Here is a 27,307-nt window from a genome sequence, read left to right as displayed (position 1 = left end):
ATATAATTCGTGGGATCTCTGAGGCTTCCTTCTGGGCTCTGCAAACGTTTTAACAAAATCATACTTCGGCGACGGGTATAAAAGTGGATCCGAGCGCCTTTTAAAACATCAAATCACCGCATGCATTTGCAAGAACTGGGAGTTGCAATCTTTTAAGAGGAGCAGCAATCTATCGGTGCAGATCTGTGAAGTAACAATAATAGCTTGAATTCAATAGCTCGGCTAAAGTTGCAAACTTGAAAGTAAAGTTCCCGTTAAAAGAAATGAGATCGACGGACAAACAGGGAAATGGCATTAGTACAAAGCGTATATTTCTTCCTGGATAATGCGAATGCAGCATAGAATAGCAAAGCAATTGTAGGAGCACTGAGGACAGAGTATTTGAGATGAAATGTGTGAGTAACGATAAAAGTTAAGAGTCAATCAATTCTTTCGGGCAAATATGTGTAATGTGATGTAATATATAACAGAATAAGTGATGTGTTATAGAATAGAATGTGAATAGAAAAAGTGTTGAGCTGCTTCTATGAATATGCAAATGTATTATGTGAGTAGACATATATAGAATATATTTTCTTCTAAAGACATAGAGATAGAGAGAGAGAGAGAGAGAGATAGAGAGAGAGACAGAGGGCAATATTAAGAAGAGAAAGTGGGAGTGAGAGAAAAAAATCTATAAAGAAATGACAGAAATAAGGAAATATTTCTTTATAAGTTTAATGAAAATGCATGCATTCCAAGCTACAGTGCACGTAATACCCGCTGCTCTTTTCGCTAACTATTGTAGCAATGGGTGCAAACTCTCTTGCTATTCATTCTCTTTGAAGAAATTGAATAAAAAAATAAACAAAATAAAGTATTGAACGCAATGAATGCATGTACATGTGTGTGAAAAAACGAGTCGACTTTATATAGCTTGCATTGCATTATTGCAGCGAAAGCATATGACAAGAAATTTGCTTTCCATAAACATTAATGAAGCGCAAAATTAATAAAACGGAAAACTTCTTTGTAGAAAATCCAAATATAAAATGAATTTAATTTAAAAAATAATATAAAATATATGTTTATAAAATGAAAAGGTTGGAAAAATTTTCTAGATTGCAGTTGCAAGACTTACGATAGGTAAAAACCGATATCTAAAACAACCGCTACATCAAACAACTGTAACTTATGGTTAATGGGCGGAATTGATGTTTTCTTTTTTTTTCTAATGCTTTGGAAATTTTGAGGTTGATAATAATGATTCATCAATAGTAAGTACATCACTCTTCTATGCGTCATCCTACGTCCATATTGAGTAGTATGTGTAGTATGCGATATTCTACGTGATTTTTGTTTTTTTTTTTTTTGTTCAAAGCTTTGAAAATTTAAAGATTGATTATAATGGTTCATCAATAGTCCGTCTTCTTCATCATACGTACTTATTGAGTAGTATGTGTAATATGCGATATCCTACGTGTTCTTTGGTCGAATTTTTGGTCATGGTTTTTGTTTTTTTTTTTTGAATGTTTTGGAAATTTAAAGGTTGACCATAATGGTTCATAAATAGTCCGTCATTCCTCTATGTGTCATCCTACGACCTTATTGAGTAGTATGTGTAATATGCGATATCCTACGTGTTTAACATTTCTTTCATACGCTTGTTTGCATAGTTCTTGTACTTGGGGCAGCTAGCTCCTTGAATATTGATTATTCCCTTCTGTTTGTGCTTTCGCTATGTCGGTAAATTTGCCATCTTAAGCGTTTCGTTTTGACGAGCGAGATCCACCTTTAGAACTTCTGAATGCGTTACCTTGCCAATAATCTATCGTTATTTGAGAAATTTTACCGTTAGTTCATTTAAGCCAATTTGTTGACGTTCTATAAAAAAACAGAGGTTGTACTTATCCTTGCCTGAAAGTCTAGTCTCCTAAACTTCCAATTGCTATCTTTAGGAGAAAGAGCATTGTCCGAAACTGTCTTTTATTGATGTGACTGAAAGCATTTTAGCATCCTCCGTTTCTTCTTATACTATTCAACTGTAAAATTCCGAAATCGTATTCAGTTATGCTGGAAGGGTCTGTTAAGTTTGTGCTGATGTTAACACCCAGAAGAACTTCAGATAGACCTGCTTTTTGGTATATCGACCAATTGAGAATCGCGTGTCTATCCATATGTCTATCTTCTATTCCTATGTTCAATTTTTGGGCTGTTTTAATGAAAATTTGGTATACTGTCGTGTTTTAGCCTAAGGAAGAACGCTATTAAAAATGTTCCGGATCGGACCACTTTTTCAATCACTTCCCATATAACACGCAATTTTTAAAACTAGTCACACAATGGCCTTTTCACTTCTTATGTTAAGCCTTTCAAACACACGCACTTCTTCGGATATCACATATCACTCCATTTTCTCTTGCTCCGGTGGATTGGTCTTCACACGTATTGTTATTTTAAATATACAAATATAATTTTATTTAATTTTTTCCTTCTTCTCTTGCTTTAATAAAAATGCAAATGATCAAATCATATGAAGCTCGGAGTGTTCGCGCATATAATTTGATTGCTATTTGATTAAAACCGCATGCAGAACAAAAATAGGATTTTCTCAATTATATGCAAAGCAAACTATATGCTCAGCTATATATATATATATATATAAACACATAGAATGAACACAACTTTTTGATATTTGGATATATGATGCGCCAAGCAAATGCATTCAATGTGTTCGGCATTTAAAACGCGCAAACCATCTGCACACATCCTCCCCGAGTCATTTGCTGAAAATTGCTTGCATTCATGACCGTAAGTGCGTTTATATGCATGCGCATGCATAAATACTATTGAGAAAGCATGACAGCGTGAGAGGTGTTTATATATCATTGCACTCTTAAGAGATATCATCGTTTCAAATCAAATAAAGTTGAAAAGCAAGCAATAAAGATAAATTTACCTTGAAACGTATCCTTAATAACCGTCAAAGTTAAATGCAGGATATTGGTTGAGAAAAGTTTCTACTTTTTTTTAATAAAAATTAATGAAAAAGAAATAACCAAAGAAGTGAGGAAATGATAAACGCCCCTTTAAATGTGGACTCTAACGGATGAAAGAGAGCACCAACTAAATATTCCCTTCGTCTAGCCTCATAAATGCGAAATGTCGTCATAAAATTCGAAAAAAAGTCAAATATGTGATTAAATTTTACCCCTCCTGAAAAAAGATGACAGAGAAAAGAAACAGAGTAAAACAAGTCGTTGTTTCGAGGGTTCAAATATTACTTCGATTTGACCAGAGCGTTAGTGAGTGGCCGTAGCTATAACGAGTGCTCAATTGGGAAAGGCATAACGTTTTCCAATTGGTCTCAAAGCCGCTAGTCTGTGACCACTTCCCTACTCTCCAAGTTTTTCTTTTTCTCTCCCTCTTTCTGACCATTTCTGTATTACACGTGTAGCGAACCTCACCTGAGTGTATAATAAATTGGTAAAAGCACTACAGCGGCCCACCGCCTCACTCTATTCCACGATTTTTCATACAACCTCTTCTCAAAATGATGTGTTATATGGAAATTGGTCAACCCAAACCACTCTCAATAGTATTCGTCCATAGGCCAAAATCCGTTGGCGTACGAAATTTCGTCAGGATGTCTCAATAACTGCTCTCTGCAGGTTCAACACAAACAAACATAGCGATACATAGACAGAAAAGCTTAGCGATCCTGGATCGATCGATATAATAAAAGGTGGATCTATCTGAGTTCCATTAAAATATCCCAAAATTTGTAACTTGTAGTTTGGGCAATGGGATACTAGACGTATAGGCGAAAATTGGATAGACCAGCTTGGTTCGATTCAGTAAGTAATTTTGAGTAGATCGGCATAAACAGAAGGGCGTCTATCTCAAATCCTTCTGTGCATTGCATACATCTGCACAAAGCTTAATATACCCGTATAACGCAACCTTAAATTCTGTTATTAGTTAATATATTGACCGGCAATCGATTTTAATCAATACAAAGACGATGCATTTGGATAATTTGACGTGATTGCCGTCTAACTGCTTCCTTAAGGATTTTCCTTGAATATATTAAGCTTATCATGCAATGCAACGTCTTATTCGTACCGGCGCGAGATTGTAGAGTAATTCTTATAGTAAATCATCGGTTTTCACGGCAACTCCTTCTCCTCAAAATTTTGCGGTAGTTAATGAAATATTTTTACAGGTAATAGGGTAAGAGGATATTTTCCCTTAATAAATTTCTAATGCTCGCAAATATCAAATGTTAACAATCAAAATTTATATGCGTGGAAAAGTACAAGTTCGCTTCAAGCACAATGCCATTGGAATTTTTTTTAATTCGGTACGTGATGGAGAGACTTTCACGTGATTCTATGTAATACTTGCATGCTCTCCATTGGAAGTTATTGAAAAAACATGTGTTGAAATATTTAGATTAAGAAATATTGAAGCTCTGCAGGACACTGACATAATGCATTAATAAAGTTTACTATATTCACACGTTTGAATTGAAACACGTATGAAATAAATACACGCGACTGTGGCCGAATATTTGTTTATTTTGAAGAAGTAAGAAAACTACATATGTTCTTCGAACGCATCCCCTTTATCTCAGAAGAAAACGAAAAATGAAAAGTACGAACAAACTAAATTTCGATAGTTTATACTATTGGATGCGCTTAGGTAACATCCATTTCCATTTTTGTATATATGCTCGATCTAGAATTATTCTGTATCGGAATGTTTGTCCACGCATATGCGGTGGTGTATAGGCATTGCGCAAATAAAGGCCAAGTGTTTCAAGTTAACGCTGTCTTGTGGCCGATTTGGAACATTTTCATTTGCAAGCCTGTGCGCATAAGACTCCCATGTTTTACTTAACCTTAGGTACATAGTTTCGTTCTTATGACTAGGAGAATGCTTACACTAGATTGGCAAGAGGCACAGGCTGTCAATCAAGTAGATGATGTGGACATGCCTAGAACTATTAGGACAGACTGTCAACATGCCTTGATCGATTCCTAATTTCCTTGAAGGAAAGAGAAAGTGAGAGGGAGGAAGAGACGGATAGACACTGGATATGAGGTGGACACGCCTAGATCAACTCGAAATTTGATAAGAATAAAGAGTGTATATAGTTGATAGATAAGTTATCTTTTACTTGTTACAAACGTCTTGACAAAATGAATAAACCCCCAACGTGTCTGAAGCGAAGAAAAAACCAATAATGCACATACATATACATTTATCGTCTTTCTCCAATTTTGTTTATTTATTTATTTTCCCTTTTTTTTTCATTTATTTGTTTATTTACCTTCATATACTTATATATACTATGTATATGTGTGTGTAAACAGTTGATAAGAAAAATGCCAACGATATTGCATGCTCCTCTTTTGGTCATGTAATGGATACACGCTATTCGACCGATACGTATAACATCACCACACCCACGGATGGATTATTCGCGTCATCGCTAGCAACGACAATCAGCAATACTTATGCATACACTGCCGCCATGTTGAACAATAGCAACATCAATAATTGCGATGGAAATCGTAATCGTAACGATACAACAAAGTACAATTATCATGCAGGTAAGTTTATTGTCTGTCTGCTTGAATGAGTGTTTATTCCTTCTTTTACGGTATCCCGCTACATATTAATCTTCTTTTTACAATTTCATATCCTTTTGTCTTTGCAATTACAATGAACTGTGCACATATTTGCTTCTTACATTTAGTTGATTTTCTCCTTTTCTTTTCATTTTTCATATTCGGTATTTTAAGAGCAAAACGCTAGAGGAGACATTCTATAAGAAAGTAGAAGAAAAAGAAGAAAACCTTCTTATTATTATTATTATCACAATTACTATATACACGACTGAACTGAACATGAACTTTTGTGTATATAGCGGTTATAACAAGCTACCTCAACCTTTAGCGCTCAAAGCGCAATACCATAGGTTTTTTTTCAATTCGTTTTCTTTTCATGTTTTCTTGAGAAACTGGACTTATGTTATTCATTCCTCTTCTCTTTCTTTCGTTTTTTTTTTTCTTCTTGATTTCGACACACAACTTCATTCAAGATGTTCTTCCCCTTAACGAAACAAATATTAATATTAATCGTTTTGTTTTTTTTTTTTTTATGTTCTTCTTAGAGAAATTTTATTTTTTACCTTTTTTTTATATGTGTAAATGTGTAGTTGTGTGGTTATGGTGTGTGTGTGTGTGTGTGTGTGTGTATGTGTGTGTATGTATGTATGTATTTGCGCGTGTTTGTGCGTAATGTGACTTTAATTAGTTGTAACAACTTTCAACTTTGTTTATTATATTTGTTTGCTGTTGTTGTAAAAGTTTTGCATGATCCTTTGGGAATTCTCTTGGTAATGTCAAAAGTTATTACATGTAAAAGAAAAAGTAAAGAGCATATTATTACCTGACTGTCAAATTAAATTCTATAAAAAAAGTTAAGAAAGTATTTGTGCATGAAATTTCAATGCCATCGTCTAAGCTATGTTCTAATTACATTTTCTCGTATGAGAAGAAAAAAAACTAAATTTAAACTCAATTCGCAGAAATATTAACCAGCGGTTAATTACCTGGAATACGTCAAGTTTCTCCCGCATTTACCTTCATAATGGCCATTAATCATCCACTTGTCAGAAATCTCATCCATTCATAACATACTTGAATCTCTTCTTTCACGTCATCCATTGGCGAGCCCGAAAACTTTGCATAAATGCAAAATGACGCTTCACGAATAAAAACAAAAGAAAACTCACATGGTTGGCATATAGCAAAAATATATTAACTTTCTGCGGATGTACGCAACATCCTGAAAGACTTTGGATAGCCCCCATGCTTTATGATCGATTCAGAATCGTAGCTCAAATCGATCCAGATCTCTCTGTCTATTTCTCGCTTTAGCCCAACGATATTACTATTACACGTGTTATCTTTAATGGCTGCCATCAATCAACTAAACGTGCGTAAAGTTATGCGGCCTGTATACGTTTGTATGTATACGTAAAACGCTTACAAAATTTCTCTTATATTCATTTTTTATACCCTACGCCACTTGCGACGCAAAGGTATATAAAGTTTGTACGTATATTTACAGCGATATTCCCATTCTTTTTTAATACTAATTCTAAGCTTGTCTGCTCGTCTGTCCGTTTTGTTCTTCCAACCGACAAGCCGCAATTTGCTGTTATGAATAAGGTTGGATTTTGCACGAAAAATATTTTTTCTCACTTCGGTCGAAAACTTTTCAGCCAACCCTGATATAGAAGAAATGTATAACACATATGTTTATGTACATAAATACGCCTTATGAATACTAGAACAAAAGACTACGATTAACATCTCTTCCAAAAATGTACGAATCATAGGCCAGCATTTGCAATTAATCAAATACTAACTACTAAGCGAGTAGTGTTTGCTTAATGAGATATACAAAAAATTCCTAATTAACGCTCTCAACACTATTCCTGTTTTTCGAAATAGGTGGCGTGGCGCAATGATATGAGTACCGCGACTTATTCAATTCACAATCGCCAGCAAGCTTCTCTATCGTTTTGAAGACGCAGATACCCTTTTTGCATAAGCCACCATAATTAGTATCATCCAAGCGTCACGACCAGTGAGCATGAGCTTGCGTATAGTAGTCTAGTGCTTTCAGAGACCATTCTAAAAATTCGAATACCAAATTCTTTTCCCCTTCGATTTAGAAGTGTTCATGTTAATAACGTAATGTGTAAGTTGTCTCTGCTTTACTGTTATCCACACCTTTACCAAAAAGGATCCCAAAAAAGGTCATATATAGCGGAAAAATTGAAAATATTTAGTCCAATAATTCTATTTATTACCATCTATATATAATAAATTCTTGCTATCCGCTTTTCAGACTCTCCCACCAAATTGCGCGAAGAAAATGAACGACTTAATGCTGAGATACAACGCTTAAGGAAATTACTTGAAAATTCGCCTGAAGGTGCTGTAGGTGGCATTGATCTCTCTGATACAAATAGCTGCGGCGATGGCCAATCCACCGACGGTAGCGGTGGTAATGTTCAACAGCGTATCGATCGCTTAGAACAAGAATTGCGTTCAGTTCGCAATCAGTTAATGTCTCTGAGATTAGATCGCAAGAAATTGAAAGCGGAAAAATCGGAATTACTAAGTCAAGTAAAGCAATTGTGTGCTTCTTTGCACGAAAAAGAACAAGAATTGCGAGATTTCATACGAAACTATCAGGATCGGGTTAGAGAGACGGAAACAAATAATGCCAAGTTGTCGGGGGATCGTGAGCGAGAGCGATGGCAACTACTGAAACAGGCACGCGACGAGGCTGAAAGATCGTTAGCGTTGGCTCAACAGCTTAGTGCTAGGGATATACAGTTGCAAAGATTGCAGGAGCAATTGCAAGAAGCAAGACGACAGATGTCCGGATGCCTTTCTGATCAAGAAAGTCTATTATCATTTGCCCCTCTAACCCCGCCCTCAGCTAATTCGGGTTTACTAAATCAATTGCCAAACACTGCTACCAATAATTTTCGTAACGATGATAGTGGGCGTGGCAATTCAAATTCGCTGTCAGCATTTAGCAGCAGTTCGGGAAACACAACAGGCGATCGAAATTCCTGTTCAAATGATTCCGTACTTAGGAATAATAGTGATCGGGAGAGTACGGGCGGTGATTTGAATTTTAGCGATGGCACTTGCGATAATGGTCCCTGCATAACTGTAGATCCGGATAGTATATCTTTAGTATCTAGTCAGAACGCGTATCAGTGTAAGGGCAAAACGAGCATTTCCGTCTTTCTTTCGTATGATTTAATTTTTGCTTTCCAGACGGAACCCCTAAGGAACGGAGTCCTACTTTATCGCCCCTAAACTCAGCAGCATATTCTAGGTACGCAGTTCACTGGTGTTTCAATTTATTTTAGAAAATTTTAAAACCTCACTGCTTTCAGATCCGTAGAACAACTAGGTTCGCCTGTCGATTCCGATGCAACAGGTGCTGTGGTTCGAAAATTTCCCGCTAAATCGGGAACAAATTTTACTGCTCGCAACGCGCGTGGCGGCACTTGGGGTAGTATCTCCCGTGTATTTGCCAGATCGCGCAATAAAAACAAGGCCCTCTCAGCAGATGGGGCAACTGAATGTATAGATTGAAACACTTTTTTCAAAGCAAATTATCAATAAGTTTATGTCTTTCTTTTTCTTTCTAAGTTACCGACTTTTCCTGGAGCCCCCTCTCCGAAGAGGGTTATGCTGAGAAACTTCGGTTATTGCGTGAGGCTTCTTCACTACCGATGGAACGTTGGCGAGCATCACAGGTTCTAGCTTGGCTTGAAGTCGCCCTAGGCATGCCCCAATATAGTACACGTTGTGCTGAGAATGTGAAAAGTGGCAAAGTACTTCTGGAGCTTAACGATGTCGAGCTAGAAAATGGTCTAGGTTTAACTCATCCTATGCATCGTAAAAAGTTACGTTTAGCTATCGAAGAGCAGAGACGACCCGAATTGGTACGTTATCCCATGATAACGCAATTAGGTCATACTTGGGTAGCATCAGAATGGTTACCCGATATTGGTTTACCCCAATACGCCGAATCATTCATGCACTCTATGGTAGACGCTCGGATGCTAGATACGCTATCGAAAAAGGAATTGGAGAAATTTTTGGGTGTAACTCGTAAATTTCATCAAGCGAGCATCGTTCATGGTAAGATTTCTGAAATTGAATACTCAAGTCCTAATGCAAAAGAATTGAAGAATTCTTTTTAAATTATTAACTAACCCGCGTCTCTATGATTTTTGTTTTCTTTTGTTTTATTTTTTACACGCGATAGGTATTCACGTCTTACGAATTGTCAAATATGATCGTCAAACTTTGGCTATGAGACGGGTGCAGTCAGAATCAGTAGATACTGATCCGATAGTTTGGACCAATCAACGCTTTATACGTTGGGCGCGTTCTATAGATTTGAGTGAATATGCCGACAATTTGAAAGGTAAGTAATAGTATAGTACATCGGGGAGAATCCGAAGATATCTATCAAGATCTTCTCAGAACAAAGGGTTTCAAAGGTACCAGTTAGAGCGTAAAAGGATCCACATATATCACAAATAAATGTGTACTTTTCTGAAAGTTATGCTTAAATAACTTATTGAACATTTTGTCAAGAAGAAGTTGTTTTACTCTAATATCTCACGTGCGAAGTCTAAGAGCCCCGCCTAGCTCATAATTAAGTATCGAAGCAAGAAGTCTTGTTTATTGCTTTGACACATGACTGGATTGAAACATTCTCACTAAGCTGGTTGCTGTTCCACTGCAAGCAGGCGAAGCAGGTATCTTGAACAGGACTTTCCCCTGTCCAAATAGCCAAGCAAATTGCAATGTATAGCACTTGTTGAAATGCCCTTTGATCGACTGCCCTTTCAACCATTCAATACCATTTTGTTGCCATTCTTCGGGTCTTGGCAGTCCATACGTACGATCTCGTTCAAAGTCTGCTAATTGAAACTTTGTTATTGTAAAAAGAACAGACGATATATTCGTTATACACACTTGACTGGTTAAACCATACAATTTGATTCGACAACTCTCGTAAAATAAAATTTAAGTGTAACTTTAATGTTTCAAAACGAGTTTGTCAGAACCTAACGCAGCTAGAGAAAGAAAAAAAGGGGGAGGTATCAAATTTGTCCTATTTTAAGACTATTAAAGTCATCCTCATTTCAATAAACAGAGAGACAGGGAGAGAAAGAGAGAGAGAGAGAGCAATAGTTATAAATGAGTAAATCGATTTCCTCATTAATGCGGACCAAAAGCTATTTCAATATGGAAAGATTTCGATGAAGATTTCTATATATTGCAAATATTAGACAAATATAGTAAATTTCCTATGCATGATGAGTTTAACTAAAGCCTTTGCTTTGGCATAATGTGCAAACCAAAATTCTTTTTCTCTTGAACAAGCAAAAGTTTGAACCCTCTTTACCTACTTCTTGCTTATAAATGACAGCAAGAGAGAAACGTAGACGATTGCACAGTTTTTGTGTAAAATGACTGAGAAGTCATTAACCTCTTTCTTACTCTCTCTCTCTCTCTCTCTCTCTCTCTCTCTTTCTCTTTTCTATTATCCATGTAACTCTGTTTACCATAATACTTTTCAGTTGTTCTTTAGACTTTTTTGGCTTTAATAAGACCTAAATAGTACGGAGGATAGTAAACCCTACCCATTCCTGAAAGGAAATGTAAGTTTGTAATACTTTAGTAGGGACAAAATAATCGTCAAATTTTAAACAAAAACAACAACATTTCGTACTTAAAAAGTTTGCTCATGTTTCTTAACAAATAGATGATTACCTACAGAATCACATACAATTTCGAAATCAGCTTAAAAGCACAACATGAATAATAAATTTTTTCTTGTTTTTTCTTTTTTTTCGCTTTTTTGCACAATGAAAAATCTGTTTTGGCCATAATTGAAAAGTTTCCTCTTGTCCTGTGGAAAGTAAAATTTTTAATGTGCAAATACGATTTAATGATGAAAAAAAACGAGGAAAAATAAATACAATTTTAACTTGCTCTTTCTCTTTCTCTTTCTCTTTGCACATCAATCCACACCATTGATTCATTAGCTCATTTGAATATTATTCACATTTACGTAATATAACAAGCACAGTCACTCATACGAAAATGTAAACAAAGCAACACAGAGAAGAGTGGTTTCTTAATTTTATCATTTCGTTTAATGAATCATTTATGTCGTATCGAATGTCGAGGAGATCGCTTTGCTTGAACCAAATACGAAATTATGTTGCACGGTAGTCGCTGCCCGGTTTTTTTTTTTTTTTGGTTGGCTGTTGCGGTCGAAATTGATGAAAAGAAAGTTTGGAAATGTAATGGATCCACTGAAAATTGTAATTATTTTTCAGTTACATATTAATTTAATGTAAACGAAGGAAAAGCTTTCAAAAGAATTTATTCAATTAATTGATACGTTTGCCTTTCAGATTTCAAGGTTTGTACAAATGACCAAAGGACATCGGTTAACAACTGCGTAAAACGGTTCGTTAATTTTCTTTTTCCCTTTTTTTGAATACACAATACTTTGAAAACATAGGCCTATAAGGGGAAAACTTTATTACTTTACTCGCATTGCCTCCCAAAATCACTTTCGAAAGTCGCGAACTACACGCTAAGGAAAGTGATCATAGCAATCTGTTCAATTGATACGTTTGATGATCAATGAAAAGATTTGAAGAAAAAATCTTTAACAAGTAGATTTTGAAGTTTGACCTAAACCGCGCTAACAGATCTAATAAGAACTATTTATGACGTTGTATTGTTAGTACAAATTAGTTTGGTCACTCTTTTAACAAGAGAAAGTGTAAGTAGTGCCGTAGAATGTGATTTCTGCATTTAAAAGTACTACCCTTAAGCTACACGCAATTGCATAAATGATCAAGCTAAGGTGTTCATTACATTGTTGCTTGGAGCTTTGAATAGATGCAGTTCTGTGCCAAAAGAAAAAAAAACGCACTTTCCTGATTATTTTGAAGGAAAGGGCTCTTCTAAATTCTTAGGAATAATGGATCCGCTACGATATCTAAAACCCACGAAAAGCATGAAGCAATGTAGGCGAATTATTAACATCGAAAATAAAGTCCTATTAAATGGGTTAACTAGGCGTGGTGTATTATGGTTTGTTTCAACCAAATGAAACCATCAAAAGGAACGCTAGCAACAGTAACTAATACATTCGAGACGAAAGTCATAATATTATGAGTTTGCTGCATAAAGCAAACATCAATCATCTCCATAGAGCAAAAAGCGCTCTGAAAATATTACCAGCTATGTGGTAGAGCTGCAATGGAATGTCATATCGTTTCAGTTGTTTTCAGCAGCCATTACTCCATCCAATTAACACGGCTTCCAGATGATTGCTTGCTCGAACGGTGGTTCGATTCTTATTAATGTATCCAAATATGGGTTAATTTAAGGATAGCGTCCCAAAAGCCGTGATATGTGTTCAAGGCTACCTCAGAGTTAAGGAGAGGTAGTAGCTAGCACTGGACAATGGTTACACTAATCTGTTCATTCATTTTGTTCTGAAATAAAAGCATTCCTTGACCACCAAAAAGGGGCCGACCTAATTTATTAATCCGAAGCGTGGAATATAGCTCGTTCACCTTTAATTAGACAACTTAATCTCTGACCAAGTAGTTAGACTAAACGCAATGATTTGATCTCTTCGAAATTCATTTGGAAAAACAAAGGTCCTATCCCCTCTATCTGTAAGCTAGTAAAATGCGATATTTTCTTAATTGCTTGATAATCATAACGAAAGCGAACAATATGCAAACAAATATGAAAAATTACCACATCGTAGATAATTATATGGTGTTTTAGTTACTTTCAAAAAAAAAAATTTCAAAGTCAAGTTGAAATTCTTTTAACAAAACCTCATTAACAAGTTCAATCCCCATGACCGAAAGATGATGTTATGCGTTTAATCAAGATAATGTTCTACGAACTCAAAGAAAAAAGTTAATTTAATATAAAGAAAGTACAAGCATTACAGTCAGCCACGGTCCACCGTTAAATGCTCTACACCGCTTCGCTTAATAATCAAAAAAAACATTAGTTGGAAACTGGTCGAAAAATCTGTCCGATCCAAATCACAGCTAATAGCATTCCTTTCTTGTGGAAAAACGCGTCGATCTGCAGTTTAAACACAAGACTGCAAGAAGGACAGGCGGACAGACAAGGTAAAATCGATTGGCTGTTTTAAGTGTTTGTAAGTGTTGCACACATCCGCAAAAACTTGCCATTCTCTTATATCACAAGCGATGTCAGGTATGATATTCAGCCAAAAAAACAATTAATGCTAATCCTCCTCTTGTACTCTTTACACTAAATTAAATCTTGAAATTCTTGAAATTCCGATTCTCTTTGTGTCAACTATCCGTAATGAACATAAGCGTGATGGTTCCCTTGTTAACATAGGAGGGAAACGGGTCGACAGCTTCACATGTAACGAATTTGACAATAAACAAACTACATGGGGAGTTCGCGCCTTCCGCGAAACTTCTTTTTTTGTGTGTAAAGGCTAAAAGACGAAACGCGAATGTTATCTTTGTACCGATAAAATTTCCAAGTCTTACTAAATTCTTCATTTCTGACTGTAATAAACAAAGCAGTGCAGAATATTTAATCTATGTAAATGTAAACGTACAGTTTTAACCTTTTATATCCTGTACCACTTGTGGTACAAGTCTGCGCGGATATACACAAGATCGAGAAGGATATGAAATAGACCAACCAGAATCGCTTTCTGCATTGACCTTATATTGCCTGTGCGTATGTCCGCATATTGTACTCTTAAGTTCAACCTACAGATCGCAAATTTTTGAAATATTTTGAGGAAATTTGGTATGTCGTCGTATTCGCCTGTCTGTCTGCCCGTCTCTCCCTCCTATGTCTGCCTTTGAATATTTGTGTTCAACTAACTTACCTGTCGCAACTTGGGGGATATTTTGCTACATCTGCATGTTTTGAATCGAGCGTGAACATGGTTCGGATCGGACTTCCTTTTTCGACAACTTCCAATGCAACGCCTTATTCCTATCTGAAGTAATTAATTGTGTTAAGCGAATAGTTATAGGGTATTTAATGGTCGGCCGTAGTTCACTATAACATTTTCGCTTGTTAATATTACCCGTATATATACATATATATAGATTAGCTTTTTCTACTCATCGCAGTAAAGTATCTATTGTTGGTTTGCGGAATTTTAGACGAATACAAAGCTGTTCATACTAAACGCAAGGTTGATAGTTTTTATTTGTTTTTATAATTTTATGCTAGTTTCTGTTGAAATGGTTTAATGTCTTCAATTGTCTATCATACCCATATAATATAAATAAGAGTAAAATGAGATATATATTACATGTGTTGTCTCTCTCATTGTAAAGCACAGAACTATGCCTCAGACTACGAACATCTGAAAAATATTTCTCATTAAAGGAAGATCTCGATTCAATTCAGTTATATTCAGTTACCTCCCTGTCTGTATGCCCGATATTAATTGCCTTTTCCTTATTTCCTATTAGAGAGAACACGTTTGACGGACTAGTTAATGATCATAGATCCGATTTGAAACGAAGATTTATTGGCTTATATTACATTAAAGAAGGTATAATGGTGTAATGTAATTAATACCAGTATTTAACGGGTCACGAACGATCAACTGGCATATTCTATGGCAAATACTAAGGCAAACTAAGCGCACTCGCTTCGATGGTAGATAGTAAATAAAACCAACACAGCAGGAATGTTTTTATTAAAAGAAAAGTTTCTCTTAAAACTAATAGCCTGTCAAAGCCATAGAACAATTACGCATGCATACCGAAGCGAGGCTAACTTCTTTCTTATCTTAGGTTATAAAAAATAAAGGTATAGCAAGAAGTTTTAAAGAAGAATCCCGTCCTTAAATGCTCTCGCATGCTTTAAATCTTGAAATTAGCTAAAAAGTGATCAATTATTTTATTGAACTGAAACCTATTGTTCACACACATTAAAACCACTTTGTTGATGGCGTCAATTCATGTTTTATCATGCGTTTAATATGATTTATGTATAATGAATATTGAAAATTCATCTTTCAATTGATAAAATTTCTTATTATGATGATAATAATGCAAACATATTATATGCACTGCTTGCTTCACTTTTTAATTACTTACAGATAGCGGTGTGCATGGCGGTTTAGTGGTATTGGAACCATCATTCTCCGGCGATACCATGGCAACAGCTTTGGGAATACCGCCATCAAAGAATATTATACGTCGCCATTTATCAACAGAATTCGATGCATTAATTTTACCCGCTCGGTAAGTTAATACAAATATTAATTCTGTTGCACATATATCATATGCGTAAATGCATATGTGTAGCTATAATATATATATAAATAAAAATATTTTCGCCCTTTATGCATACATGATTGTATGTGCATTTAGCTCTTGTATGTGCATTTGTGATAGGTGTATATATATATTATTATATATTTAATTTGTATGTATGTAATGTTAAATGTAAAGCAAAAAGAAATATAAAAAATTAATAATAATATTAATTACAATATTAAGAGTAAGCGTATGTAGTCTCCATTACATCTACCACCAAAGAATATGATAAAAAAAACCTGATCCTAATGCTATTTGCAATTGGAGACAAGTATTTAAAGCCTTTTAAAGTAAACTATGGTTTTCTCAGTCAATTTAATTTTGATAAATTCTTGATCTGTCCGTCCGTCCTTCCGTCCGTGTATCCGTCCATCTGTACTCTTTTTATTTGAAATTCTAACGAAAGCAACAAATGTTGTCATTAAAAGTTTCAAGTTTTTGACAAATACTTTCGGACAAATTCTACCTGTCTGGCTTGAAAAAATCCCAGACAATGGTTATAAAAAGAAAATTAATTTCATTTTAGCACTAGAACTACCCAAATCCTGCTATCAAAATGGGACTATTTTAATCACCCTTATGCTTAATAGTTAATAGGAAACCGAAATTAATCACAAACATTACTTGATCGATTAAAAATCCAAGGTTAATAAATGATCGCGATCCGCAATAGATTAGAAACATCGGCCATTCTCTCAAATTTTTGTCCTATGAAGATATTTCGTAAAATCTGCTACTCACACTTTTGTCGAAGCCGCTTATAATTTCCGGCCAAAAATAGTGGAAGCGGGTTTACTAATACGTTCACCATGAACAATAAAATTGTAATTTCAAGCTTTATTTCCACCTTATTTCCAATTCATATGTAATTGGATGAAGACCGTGCTAGTGTGCGTTAGAGTAGAAATTAAAATATTGTCGTCCGTACTAGTAAAATGGTCGGATCCATTTTTCAGCTAGACTTTCGGCTTCTCTTACTTAAATACATATCGCGACTATACTTTAAACTTGGATCCTACTGTTTTTTTTTCTTATTTTAATTTTTACGGCTGTGGCAATTCGGCAACAAAACCGGATCAAAATGATCCCCTTTATTATATGCGGGTAACCATCACTAGATGTAGAAATCCGATTGTAGATATTCGAAAGTCGTAAAAACGCTATAATGAGGCAAGGGTCAGCATTTAATACCCTACATTACAACACAAATATTCATATATCGATTTTACAAAATAAGACGTTATATGAAAAGCGAACGGTAAGGCGATTGTTTTCGAAGCATTTTCTTGTCCTTGACCAAAACACGCCAGTGCACAAAATTTCATGAAAATCTTAGATTCAGAATCATTTTCTAAATCGATCAGTGTAATGGAATGTGGTTAATGACATGAAGTCATTCTGGGTGTTGCATACATCTGCACAAACTTTAAATAAAAGGAAACAAGACTGACCCAACCTACAGATGGATTGACAAGCCTAGGTCGATTCATAAAGTGTCTCTGAGTCGATTGGTATAATAAAAGGTGGATCTATCTTTATGAGTTCTGAGTGTTGCATACAACCGCACAAACTTATGCCTCAATTGGCGTAGAGCATAAAACCAAAAACCACAAAAGATAAATTTCGATATTCTATAATACTGGATAGACCCCGTGGATTTTGTCATGTTCGAGAAAACTTTATTGTTGTTAGACACCTCCACTCATACATACCTCACATATAGTAAATTTTCATAAAAGTTTCAATAGAAAAGCTTCAAAGTCAGGCAATTGCATTAACCAAAAAAAAACAAGAAAAATCTAAATAATTTTTCCATATTAGCTTAGGTGGCAGGTTTCAGCGATATTCGTTCCAAGTCGACTATTTGCATTGCATTTTTTTTTTTGTACGTTTGGTTACTGTTAATTACATCGCTTGTATACCTTTGCGTGTTTGGAAGTGAGTGAAAGTGTGCTTGCATCGTATGTAATAATTATTTCATTAAAGAATGAAAAACAATCATGTTCAGCTTTAACAAAAGTTTAATTAGTTTTCATAGGGGAAAAAAAGGAAAAAAATGCAAAAAAAAAAAAACTCAATTGAAATTAAATTAAAAAGTTTCATGATTACTTTTTCTTTTAATACACTTTAATAATAACAAACGATAGAAAACAAACAAATTTAATTTGATTTTTCACTTAGTTCATTATCCATCCCGTTTTATTAGTTCGAAAGTCACTCACTCTTCCTCTTACTTACTTAATTACTTAATAAACTTATTTCGAATACATATCATATTTGCTGCTAAGTTGTAAACACTTAGTTTATTATTTAAATTGAAATTGAATTGTTACGTATATGTGTGTATGTAAACGTCCTTTTATATCATACATTTTATGTTTATATATATATGCATATATATATATCATATATATATTATATCATATATATATTATATTATATATATATATATATATATATATATATATACATACATATATACATACATATATATATATATATACAAATATTTTTACACTAAATATATATAATAATAGAATTTATGTCGTTACATTAATGTCTATGTCTATGTATTGTATGATTGTATTTGTATTTGTTTATAACATATTTGCCCTCATTCATAAACTCTTACTCTTAGAGGATCTCTAGATCTCTGTTATTTAATCTGACTTTAGTTGACATCTTTCGTTTCTATTATTTTGTTTCAAATCATAATGCTTTTCATAATTATTCATTCGTTGTTTGTAAGCGTGCGTGTGTATGTATTCGCGATACGCGAGCTAATCCATCATCACATCACATTACATTCATTTATGCTTATCACATATCATTGCCATATGTCAACAATGATTAAGTAAATTTTTTTTCCTCTTTTTTTTTTTTTTTTTATTTATAAATATACTGCGATAATCTGTCAACTTCTAAACCATTGACAAAAATAAATAAATAATATAAACTGAAAAAAAAAAAAATAAATTAATAAAATAATCATGAGTTGTTTAAAGAAGAAATAAACTAAAGTCTTTTCAAAAACCTTTTTTAAAAGCAAAGAAGAGAATTCAGCTTAAAGTTGTTAATGCCTGTAGGGGAACAGGTGCGAAAATGTAAGGAAGTTTTTAAATTGTGCGTTAGGCTCGGTTTCACTTTCATTTCTTATGATTTATTGCCGGTTTTTTTTTTTAATTTTATTTCTTTGTTAAAAACTTGGGGAAAAATGTCTACGCTGGTTATCTTTACCTTTCGCTTAATAACTTTCTGCACCAAATTAATTAATTACATCGCACGGCACTTGTCGTGCAAGGAATATAAAGATGTGCAGAAATGCGCGTAACATCCGCACGGATGTGAGATAGGCCCATCATATATTGCAGAAACCGATTCAGAATCTTTTTTACTATATTTCTGAATCGATTCCAGCTTGTCTCTGCGTCCGTCTGATTTTCTGTACGTCTGCTTGTCTGTCCGTCTCTCCATCTGTCCGCATGACATTCTGTCCATCCGTGGTAGTCCATCTGTCCATCTGTCTGACGTCAGTCCGAGCATTTTTTTGTTCAATCTACAGATGGCCTAAGCATATTCTACGTTTTGGCCCGAATACCATACAAGATTTCTTACGAAAAACAAGTCTTTGTATGGTAACAAAATGCAATTTTTGATACTTTATGACGGAAGGGACATAAGGGAAGAATAATAAGATCTCTAGCAAGAGAATTAAATAAAACATATATAAATACATACACATTATATATACATATAGTTTTCCGTTTCTTGTCATAAAAATAAATAAAAACTTTTATTAGACGAATCGGTCTCGCCCCGATTATTATGTTTTTATTTGTTTCCAAATTCATTGTACAATTGTTATCAATTCTTTAAAAAATTATTTCACAAATTTTGATTTTTTTTAGATTTATTTATCAGTAATCAGAGGCTAAAGTAGATTAAATTAAGCTAAGGAATTGCGTCAAAAATCAATTCTTTCAAAAATAAACCGTTTTGCATTTTTGATTCCGTGTGCCTCCTTTTCTCTGGAATTGTATCTGTTAAACTAAGTTTCTAATCCCTCTCTCTCTCTCTCTCTCTCTCTCTGGTGATGCTAAGAGTCAAACGTCTCATAGTACTCCTTGCAAAAGCACTCGTTTCTATGATTATTAATTGTTGTGGTGACTACTGGTTTTTTTAGACGCTTCCCAGTTTTGCTCAGCTGTTTTGCAGATGCGTCGTGATAATGCATCTGCATACTGCTTTTTCACATATCTCAACTTCTTTTGCATAAATGATCACCGCAAATCCAGCACTCGCTCTTGGTGACGAGCATCTAGGGCAAAGAGTTTATTGCTCGTAGCACACGCTATTACGCCTAAAGGCGAGGTTGGAAGATCTGTGGCATTGACATCAAAGCCACTAGTTCTCGTAACTTGCACGATCTTTTTTTTTTGTTTTTATTTTAGAACTTCTGATATTTTATAGTAGCACTACTTCTCTCTAGCCCTAGAGGCATCGGAATTCTTGAGAACTATTTTCTTAACTGAACTAAATTTCTGTTAATTTAGAATATGTAGCCCTGTTGTGTTTTAGGGGTCTTCCAATCCACAACACTTTATTTGCTAACAAGCTGAACTCTGTTTCTCTCCCGCCGCAGTCAAACCTAGTGGCCTGGCTTTTTGGCGTTTAAGCAGCCATTAAGAAAGAAATACTTAGGCACGTTGGCATGGTGGTGGTCAAGGTAAACCTAGAGTATGAGAGACGGCGGCGAAGAGGGGGAGGAAGAAAACTCATTGCAAAACTCAGGGATTGATTAAGTAATTAACAAGCAACCATACTAAGCTCTTGAACGTACTATTTAATTTACTATGTTTATTTCGTTTCTAACGGGAGACGGAAAAAATAACACCACACTGTACGTAAATTCCTTGTCAACATACTCTTCAACAGGTTTTATTGTGCTACGACGGAGTTAAGTCCTTATGAGAACGACGAAAAAAAATCTTAGCAGGGGAAGCGCAGGAGCAAATGCAATAAAAGATTAAGCGAAAGAATTTTAGATGACCGATTACATCGTCCACGCCGATGAGTTACATCAGTTATGTAATAGCAAGAGGGAGAAAACAGGCAAAGACTATATACTCGGTTGTGAAGGAGCATTGTCATTATTCCAAAGGAAAAGATGCCTCGGGTGGGCGTGGCCGTGATTTTTTCTATTTTTGTAGAGTAAAAGTTTAAAAGTTTATATCACCCGTCTGAAGCAAATATTTTCACTTTTGCGACCGTGAATGCATGTGCCATACTAAATAATTTATAGCGTCTCTGCAGCGTCTTTCTGAGTGCTGCAAACGTTTTGACAAATTTCAATATTCTACAATAACAATCTATCATCGTCTTGGGCGATTATTTATATCTTTATGAGCAAGTGCTGCAAGACCACGCATAGGACATAGATGCAAATTTTGATCGATGTATCTATCGTGATTTATAAGCAACGCGTAGAAAACCAAGTTTCTTTTATATATTTTTGAAAGCAGAGATTGTCTCAGCTGATGTGGTACTGCAGTGCTGCGAAACTATCTTGACCGATCTCCAGTAGAAGCTTGCGTGCAAGTACTTCCAATGGTTCTGATGAATTTGCAGAAGATAGCTTTCTTTCTGCAATCAGAAGCATGTTTACCACGGACAGACAGGCAGACAGACAGTCGGACGGACTTGCTTAAATCGGTTTATAATTTCATGCTGATCAAGAATATATTTACCTTGTGGAGTCTCTGAAGCTTCCTTCTGGATGTTGCCAATTTTAGTATAATATATTTCCCATCCCATCTTAGTATATCTCCCATCCTACGATGATGGGTATAAAAATTGCATTCAAATTTTCTTTAATTTGAAAACGTTTTGAATCACTAAGAAACGATTGCAGTTGTTGCTACAAAATTTATCGAATGTACTCCTTACCTACAACGTATGTTTGATTAATTGCTGTGAAAGCAAAAGCAGAAGGGGAGAGAGAATATGATAATAATCGAAATCTCGTAAAATAATAAAAATGATTAAAAGCAATTAGTCGCTCTTTCGCAACGAATTCTTTCTTTTTTAATTATATAACGTCACCAAAAAAAAAAAAAAAAAAAAATTTCATTTTCCCGCTCACAGTTCATCCGAAATTCCATCTCAATGTTATCTTCATTTACATCATTTTGATTTGCAATTTATGTCAATAATCGTAATAATAAAATAGGACAACTCACGTGCTCTCATAATGCATTAATTAAATCTAATTGTTGTCTAATTAGTTGCTAGTTATCTATCTATCTTTAGTTTAGCTTTTTAGGCGAAATTGTTGTTCTTGTTTTAATGAAAATAATAAACAACAACATATTATTATAAGAAAATCCTAACTGTTTTTGTGTGAATCAATTTCTAATTTTTGTATACTATCATGCTGCAGTTACTTGATATACTGTCAAATGGAAGAAATACAAGCGGACAACACTGCTAGACCAATAATACTTAATCAAAAGTCTGTAGGGCGATAAAAAATAAATTTTTAAATAATTTTTCTTTTTCTTTTTTTCTCTTTCAAATTTTTCTTTGTTTTTTTTTTCTTTTTTTTTTTGCCTTTTTTTTTCCTAGTCAATCAAAGTCAATTTTTAGATATTTGTAATCGCACAAAATTTAATTTGAAAGAAAGTTGAGGAAGTAAACGAAACGAAAAATATTTAAAATGTCCATCACTGCAGGTGAAAGGAACGAAGAGATTCAAACAATTCAGCTGAGTAAGTTGGACTGTTTTATTTGCTGATGGGATTTCTAAACTTTGTGTTCGAGAAATTCATACATACACACATACAAAGCACAAAAAACCAAACGGAAAGTTGAAAAAAAGCAACTCAATGCTTTTTTATACCCAAACGAAAAAAATTACTGAGTGAACAGTTGAACTAAGTGAAAAAAAATGTTAAATATTTTTGCTGCATTGGCCTTTTTTTTTAGGCGACTGTTTATGACAAATTTGCAAAAATGAACAAACAAGGATAAAACACCTTTTTGCTCTGCTTGTTTTGATACTATAGGCGTTTGTCGATGATCGAATCGATATTGACCATAAGTAGATTAGGCAACGTACATCTCCAAAGGAAGATCCCTCTCGACCTCGAGTATAGTCATCCATGTAATCGATTCGTCGCGTAAGAGGATAAAACGTTACCTTTACGTCATTTCGTTTCTTACATGGACGACCGGGTTATGACATTAAATTTCCGGACGTCTCTTTAATGTTAAGGAAAATGATTGCGTTATGTTTTCTTGTTCTTTTTGTCCCTTTAAAGACTATAAAGGCAAACAATGATCACACACACACACACACTGTTCTCTTAGATTTCTATAGTAGCATGACGAGTTTTCCAAGCAAGAGGCTCCAATTTATTTTGAATGCGAACGATGAAAATTCATACAGTCACCTACTTTTCATTCACCGGTTAAACTCATACGGTCAACTACCTTTCACTCAGAGGTTAAATTCATTTAAGGTTAGACTCTTTTCTTGTTAAAAGGTTGCAAAAGGCATTGCAAATTTATTTTCCGTTTCTACCACGGATTGTTGAGTTGTCTGTGGCTCAAACTGCTTACAAAACGTAGAACAGTCATTCTCACGGGTACCTATGCTTTAATAGCAGCTCAAGCACAGTAGCGTTATGTTACTTTTCCCGTGTGTGTCATATACAGTCTTTCATCCTTATGAGTCCAAGCGAAATTTATATATATAATGTAGACATACATATATATATATATTTTTATTTTTTATTATTATATTTATTTATATTTCATAACTCGGCCGAAACAAACCTGCTTTTCATTATCAGCAGCATTTTGCTCGTACCAAAGCCATTAAATCCTTATTAGATTCCGGTTCAATTCATCCTATCACCTTCCCGTAACGTCTTAATAGCTAAAAATGAAAATAAACTGTGGATTATCTTATTAAATGAAATCCTGTCGGAATTTTCACAAAATTCTCACAAGTCATTTTTATGACGACATAGGCGATATTTTCAACTTAGCAAGACTTGTAAAAGAAATATTCTTACATCTTAATTTCATGAAGAAATCTTCGCATCATACAAGGCATGGTTTATATTTACTACAGAATGTAACAAACAATCTTAGAAACTTTTAGCCTAAAGATGTATAAATTTAGATAAAGATAGATCAACTGATTTGGTAAATGGCTTTTTAAAAATTCCTGAGCCATGAATATTGTGTAGAGCTGTAAAGACAAGACTTTTTCGATTACCAAATCACTTTGCCGAATGACCCGCCATTATCCCAACCCATCATTTCTCTTAATGCAGTTACTCTTAACTTAGTCTTGTACTCTTTCAAATGCAGACTTTTGAAGATAAGGTATTATAATATGAGGAGGTGGCGGAAAAGTGGTTTGACCTAAACCATTTTCGGTAGGATCCGCCCTTGAGCCAAAGTATGCCGTTGCACCAAACTGATAGATAGACATTAGATGGACAGACGGACAGACAAACTCTGATTCTGACTCCCTTAAACATAACGGAATATGAACTTCCGTCCTTCTTGGTGTTCTATACATTCCAAAAAAGCTTAATATGCCCTATGCCAGAGATGGTATAAAGTATAAAAAACTGGTAATGTCTAAAAAAAAATAAAAGAACTTCCAAGAAATACCAAAAATTTCATCATGTTTGTTAATAAATAAATAATGAATCGATGTAAAGAGTAAGGCCAAAGAAAAACGAAATATAAAAATGTTCTTAAACCGTTTCGCATCTAAGGGTTAAATGTTACTTTCATATAATTATCTACAGTGATGAACATTTTAAATTCGCTGCAAGGCGATGTAATATAAGTTTTCTAGTTTCATTTCAACTGGTTAGCGTTTATTTGAATGAAGAAAACAAAGAGCAAAAGATGAGAAAAAGAAGAAGAATAAGAATAAGAAGAGATCGTCGCACACACTTTATTTTGTAAAAACGATTGAGCACTAGTTACCAAATAAGCATTTATTATATACATATGATAAATTTAAAAATAGTCATTAAAATTTATATATATGTTAATTAAACGAAATGAGACAAAAGAAAAATATAAAAAAAAAAAAGAATGAATTCTGTGTATGTAGCCGCCTAAGATGTATTTGGTGAATATGTAGTATGCGATGCTTGATATGTTTTTTCATATTTTTTTCTTGAAAATGGAAACTTAAGGGAAACAATACATTTTTTCTTCTTTTTATATATATATATATATATATATATATATATAATTAATTAGCTTGAATAGAAAAGTTCTTGAAAAGAGTTTAAAATTAAATAATATATATATATATATATATAAAATCATAAAATAAAAGACTTGAAAAGCACTTTAATAAAACAAAAATGATAACAACAAACCAAACAAACAACAACAGCAAAAAATATAGGGAATACTATAAACAACAATATCACCCAAAGATATTAGAAATATTTACTTTAACTTGGTGTTTTTTTTTTTCTTCGATTTTCGTTAAACGAACAGGTTTTTTTTATTATTTTTTAATGCGCTAAGCCTGGAAAATATATATTTTATTTTTAATATATATATATATATATATAAAAATATATGTATTTATACGTAAGTGAAAACATTTTATTGAAAACCGAGAAACACAAAGAAAACGAAAGGAAATGAAAAAAAAAAAAACAAAAAAAAAAAAATCACCAAGAATCTAACTTAAGACCAATATTTCTATACATTAGTAATTTTAAAATAAGTTAAGGCTTTCAAAACAATAAAAAAAAAAAAATAAATAAATAAATAAATAAATGAATAATTAATGCATAGCTTTAGACTAAGGAAAATTTTACCTTTAATTATATATTTTTAAAAAATTTACATTTATAAACAAAAGAAGCACGTTTTTTTCTTTATAATCTATAGTCCTTTTTTCACTTAAATTATTAAAAAAAAAAAAAACAAAAAAAACAAAAAAAACAAAAGAACGCATTAATAATATTTAAATGTTTTTTTTTTCTCTTTTTTCTTCATTTTCGAACTAATTCTTCTATTCTGTGCGTGTAAAATGAAATATATTAAAAATAACTTTTACATCAAATTTCCTTTAAAAAAAAAAAAAAAAACGACAACAACAACAACAACAATGTATGGCTTGAAATGATAAATAACAACGCAACTAACTACACATGAAAATCTGGCTGAACCGAAAAAAAAATTTTCAAAACAACAATAAAAACCTATAAAAAAAAAAACACATAAAATCGGCGATTTAACTCCCATGTACATATATACACACGCATACACTTCCAAACACGTGTTCGCAAACTCTTTAATAATTTACGATGCTTTGTGTACTTCCTTTTATTATTTTGCTTCTATCATCATAACAAAAAAATACTTTGGTTGCTCTTTACGATGCTTGCTGTAAATATGTTGGGTTTTTCGCTCTCTATCCTTCTTCATAATACACACACACACACGTACACACACACACACAATATATACACACCTCGCTGTCTGCTCTTATGTTCTTTTCTCTTTCTGTCTAATTTTCATTTTCATATTTACTGCTGTTGTAAATATTGATTATTTATATTTTTATATATATATATGTGTGTGTATGTGTGCGCGTGTGTTTTCTATGTAAACAATTATCATTAAAATCTCTATGAGTGCATCTCTATCTCCTATATTTTTATCAACACACATCATACATCTTTTTCTTTCTTTCGCCCTCTCCCTCTCCCTCTTCAACTAAAAACAAATCTTTGGTTATTTTCTATTTCTTTCTTTCGCTATCTCTCTCTCCCCCATCTTTTTCTTGTACTTGTTTTATCGCTCTCGCTTTCTCTCATACTGACTCTCCGGTTTTCCTCTGTCTCTTTCTCTCGACCATTTCATAACTTTCGCAAACACAAATCATAATAATTTCTTGATGCTAATGATGAATCAATTAAATTATTTGTTTATCGCTTTATTATATTTTCCATATAAATGTTGAATGTTTTACGAAAAAAAAAAAAAAAATCGTAACAAAATATCGAAAAAAAAAAAATGTTTTTGTTGTTGGCCTCTTGATGTGTTTATTAAATGTGTAGAACAACATTCGGTCAAGGCATACGTTCCGGCTGCGGCATAGTACCAATAACAGGACCTGGTGGACTACAACACTATGCCACAGCCGATCGTCGTTCCAGTAGTAGTTTACGGGTAAGTTTTATTATGTCTTTTTCATATTTCTTCTTCTTCTTTTTCCTTTTCAAATGTAAGGTACAATTCTATGTAGTAGAATAAGCCGTGAAA

General features: G+C 33.8%; 1 protein-coding gene across 2 annotated transcripts in view; it reads left to right on the top strand.

Moving 5' to 3' along the window:
- The window catches only part of LOC119636098 (kazrin), a 74,441-nt gene that overhangs the window by 43,587 nt on the left and 3,547 nt on the right, over positions 1-27,307 (top strand). Inside the window, exons 4-11 of one of the 2 annotated variants that reach the window (XM_038031232.1) lie at positions 5,358-5,597; positions 7,909-8,796; positions 8,856-8,916; positions 8,978-9,168; positions 9,237-9,731; positions 9,859-10,020; positions 15,766-15,910; positions 22,425-22,582. In XM_038031232.1, the coding sequence (XP_037887160.1) occupies positions 5,358-5,597; positions 7,909-8,796; positions 8,856-8,916; positions 8,978-9,168; positions 9,237-9,731; positions 9,859-10,020; positions 15,766-15,910; positions 22,425-22,512 (2,270 nt within the window). In that variant the 3' untranslated portion in view covers positions 22,513-22,582. Of the gene's footprint in view, positions 1-5,357; positions 5,598-7,908; positions 8,797-8,855; positions 8,917-8,977; positions 9,169-9,236; positions 9,732-9,858; positions 10,021-15,765; positions 15,911-22,424; positions 22,583-27,307 lie in introns of those variants that run through there. The other variant, XM_038031231.1, reaches the window with a different exon arrangement.

This window comes from Glossina fuscipes, unplaced genomic scaffold, assembly GCF_014805625.2.
Source record: "Glossina fuscipes isolate IAEA_lab_2018 unplaced genomic scaffold, Yale_Gfus_2 27, whole genome shotgun sequence".
Classification (NCBI taxonomy): domain Eukaryota; kingdom Metazoa; phylum Arthropoda; class Insecta; order Diptera; family Glossinidae; genus Glossina; species Glossina fuscipes.
The sequence above is the reverse complement of the archived record's forward strand: the minus strand, read 5'-3'. Positions and strand labels throughout refer to the sequence as shown.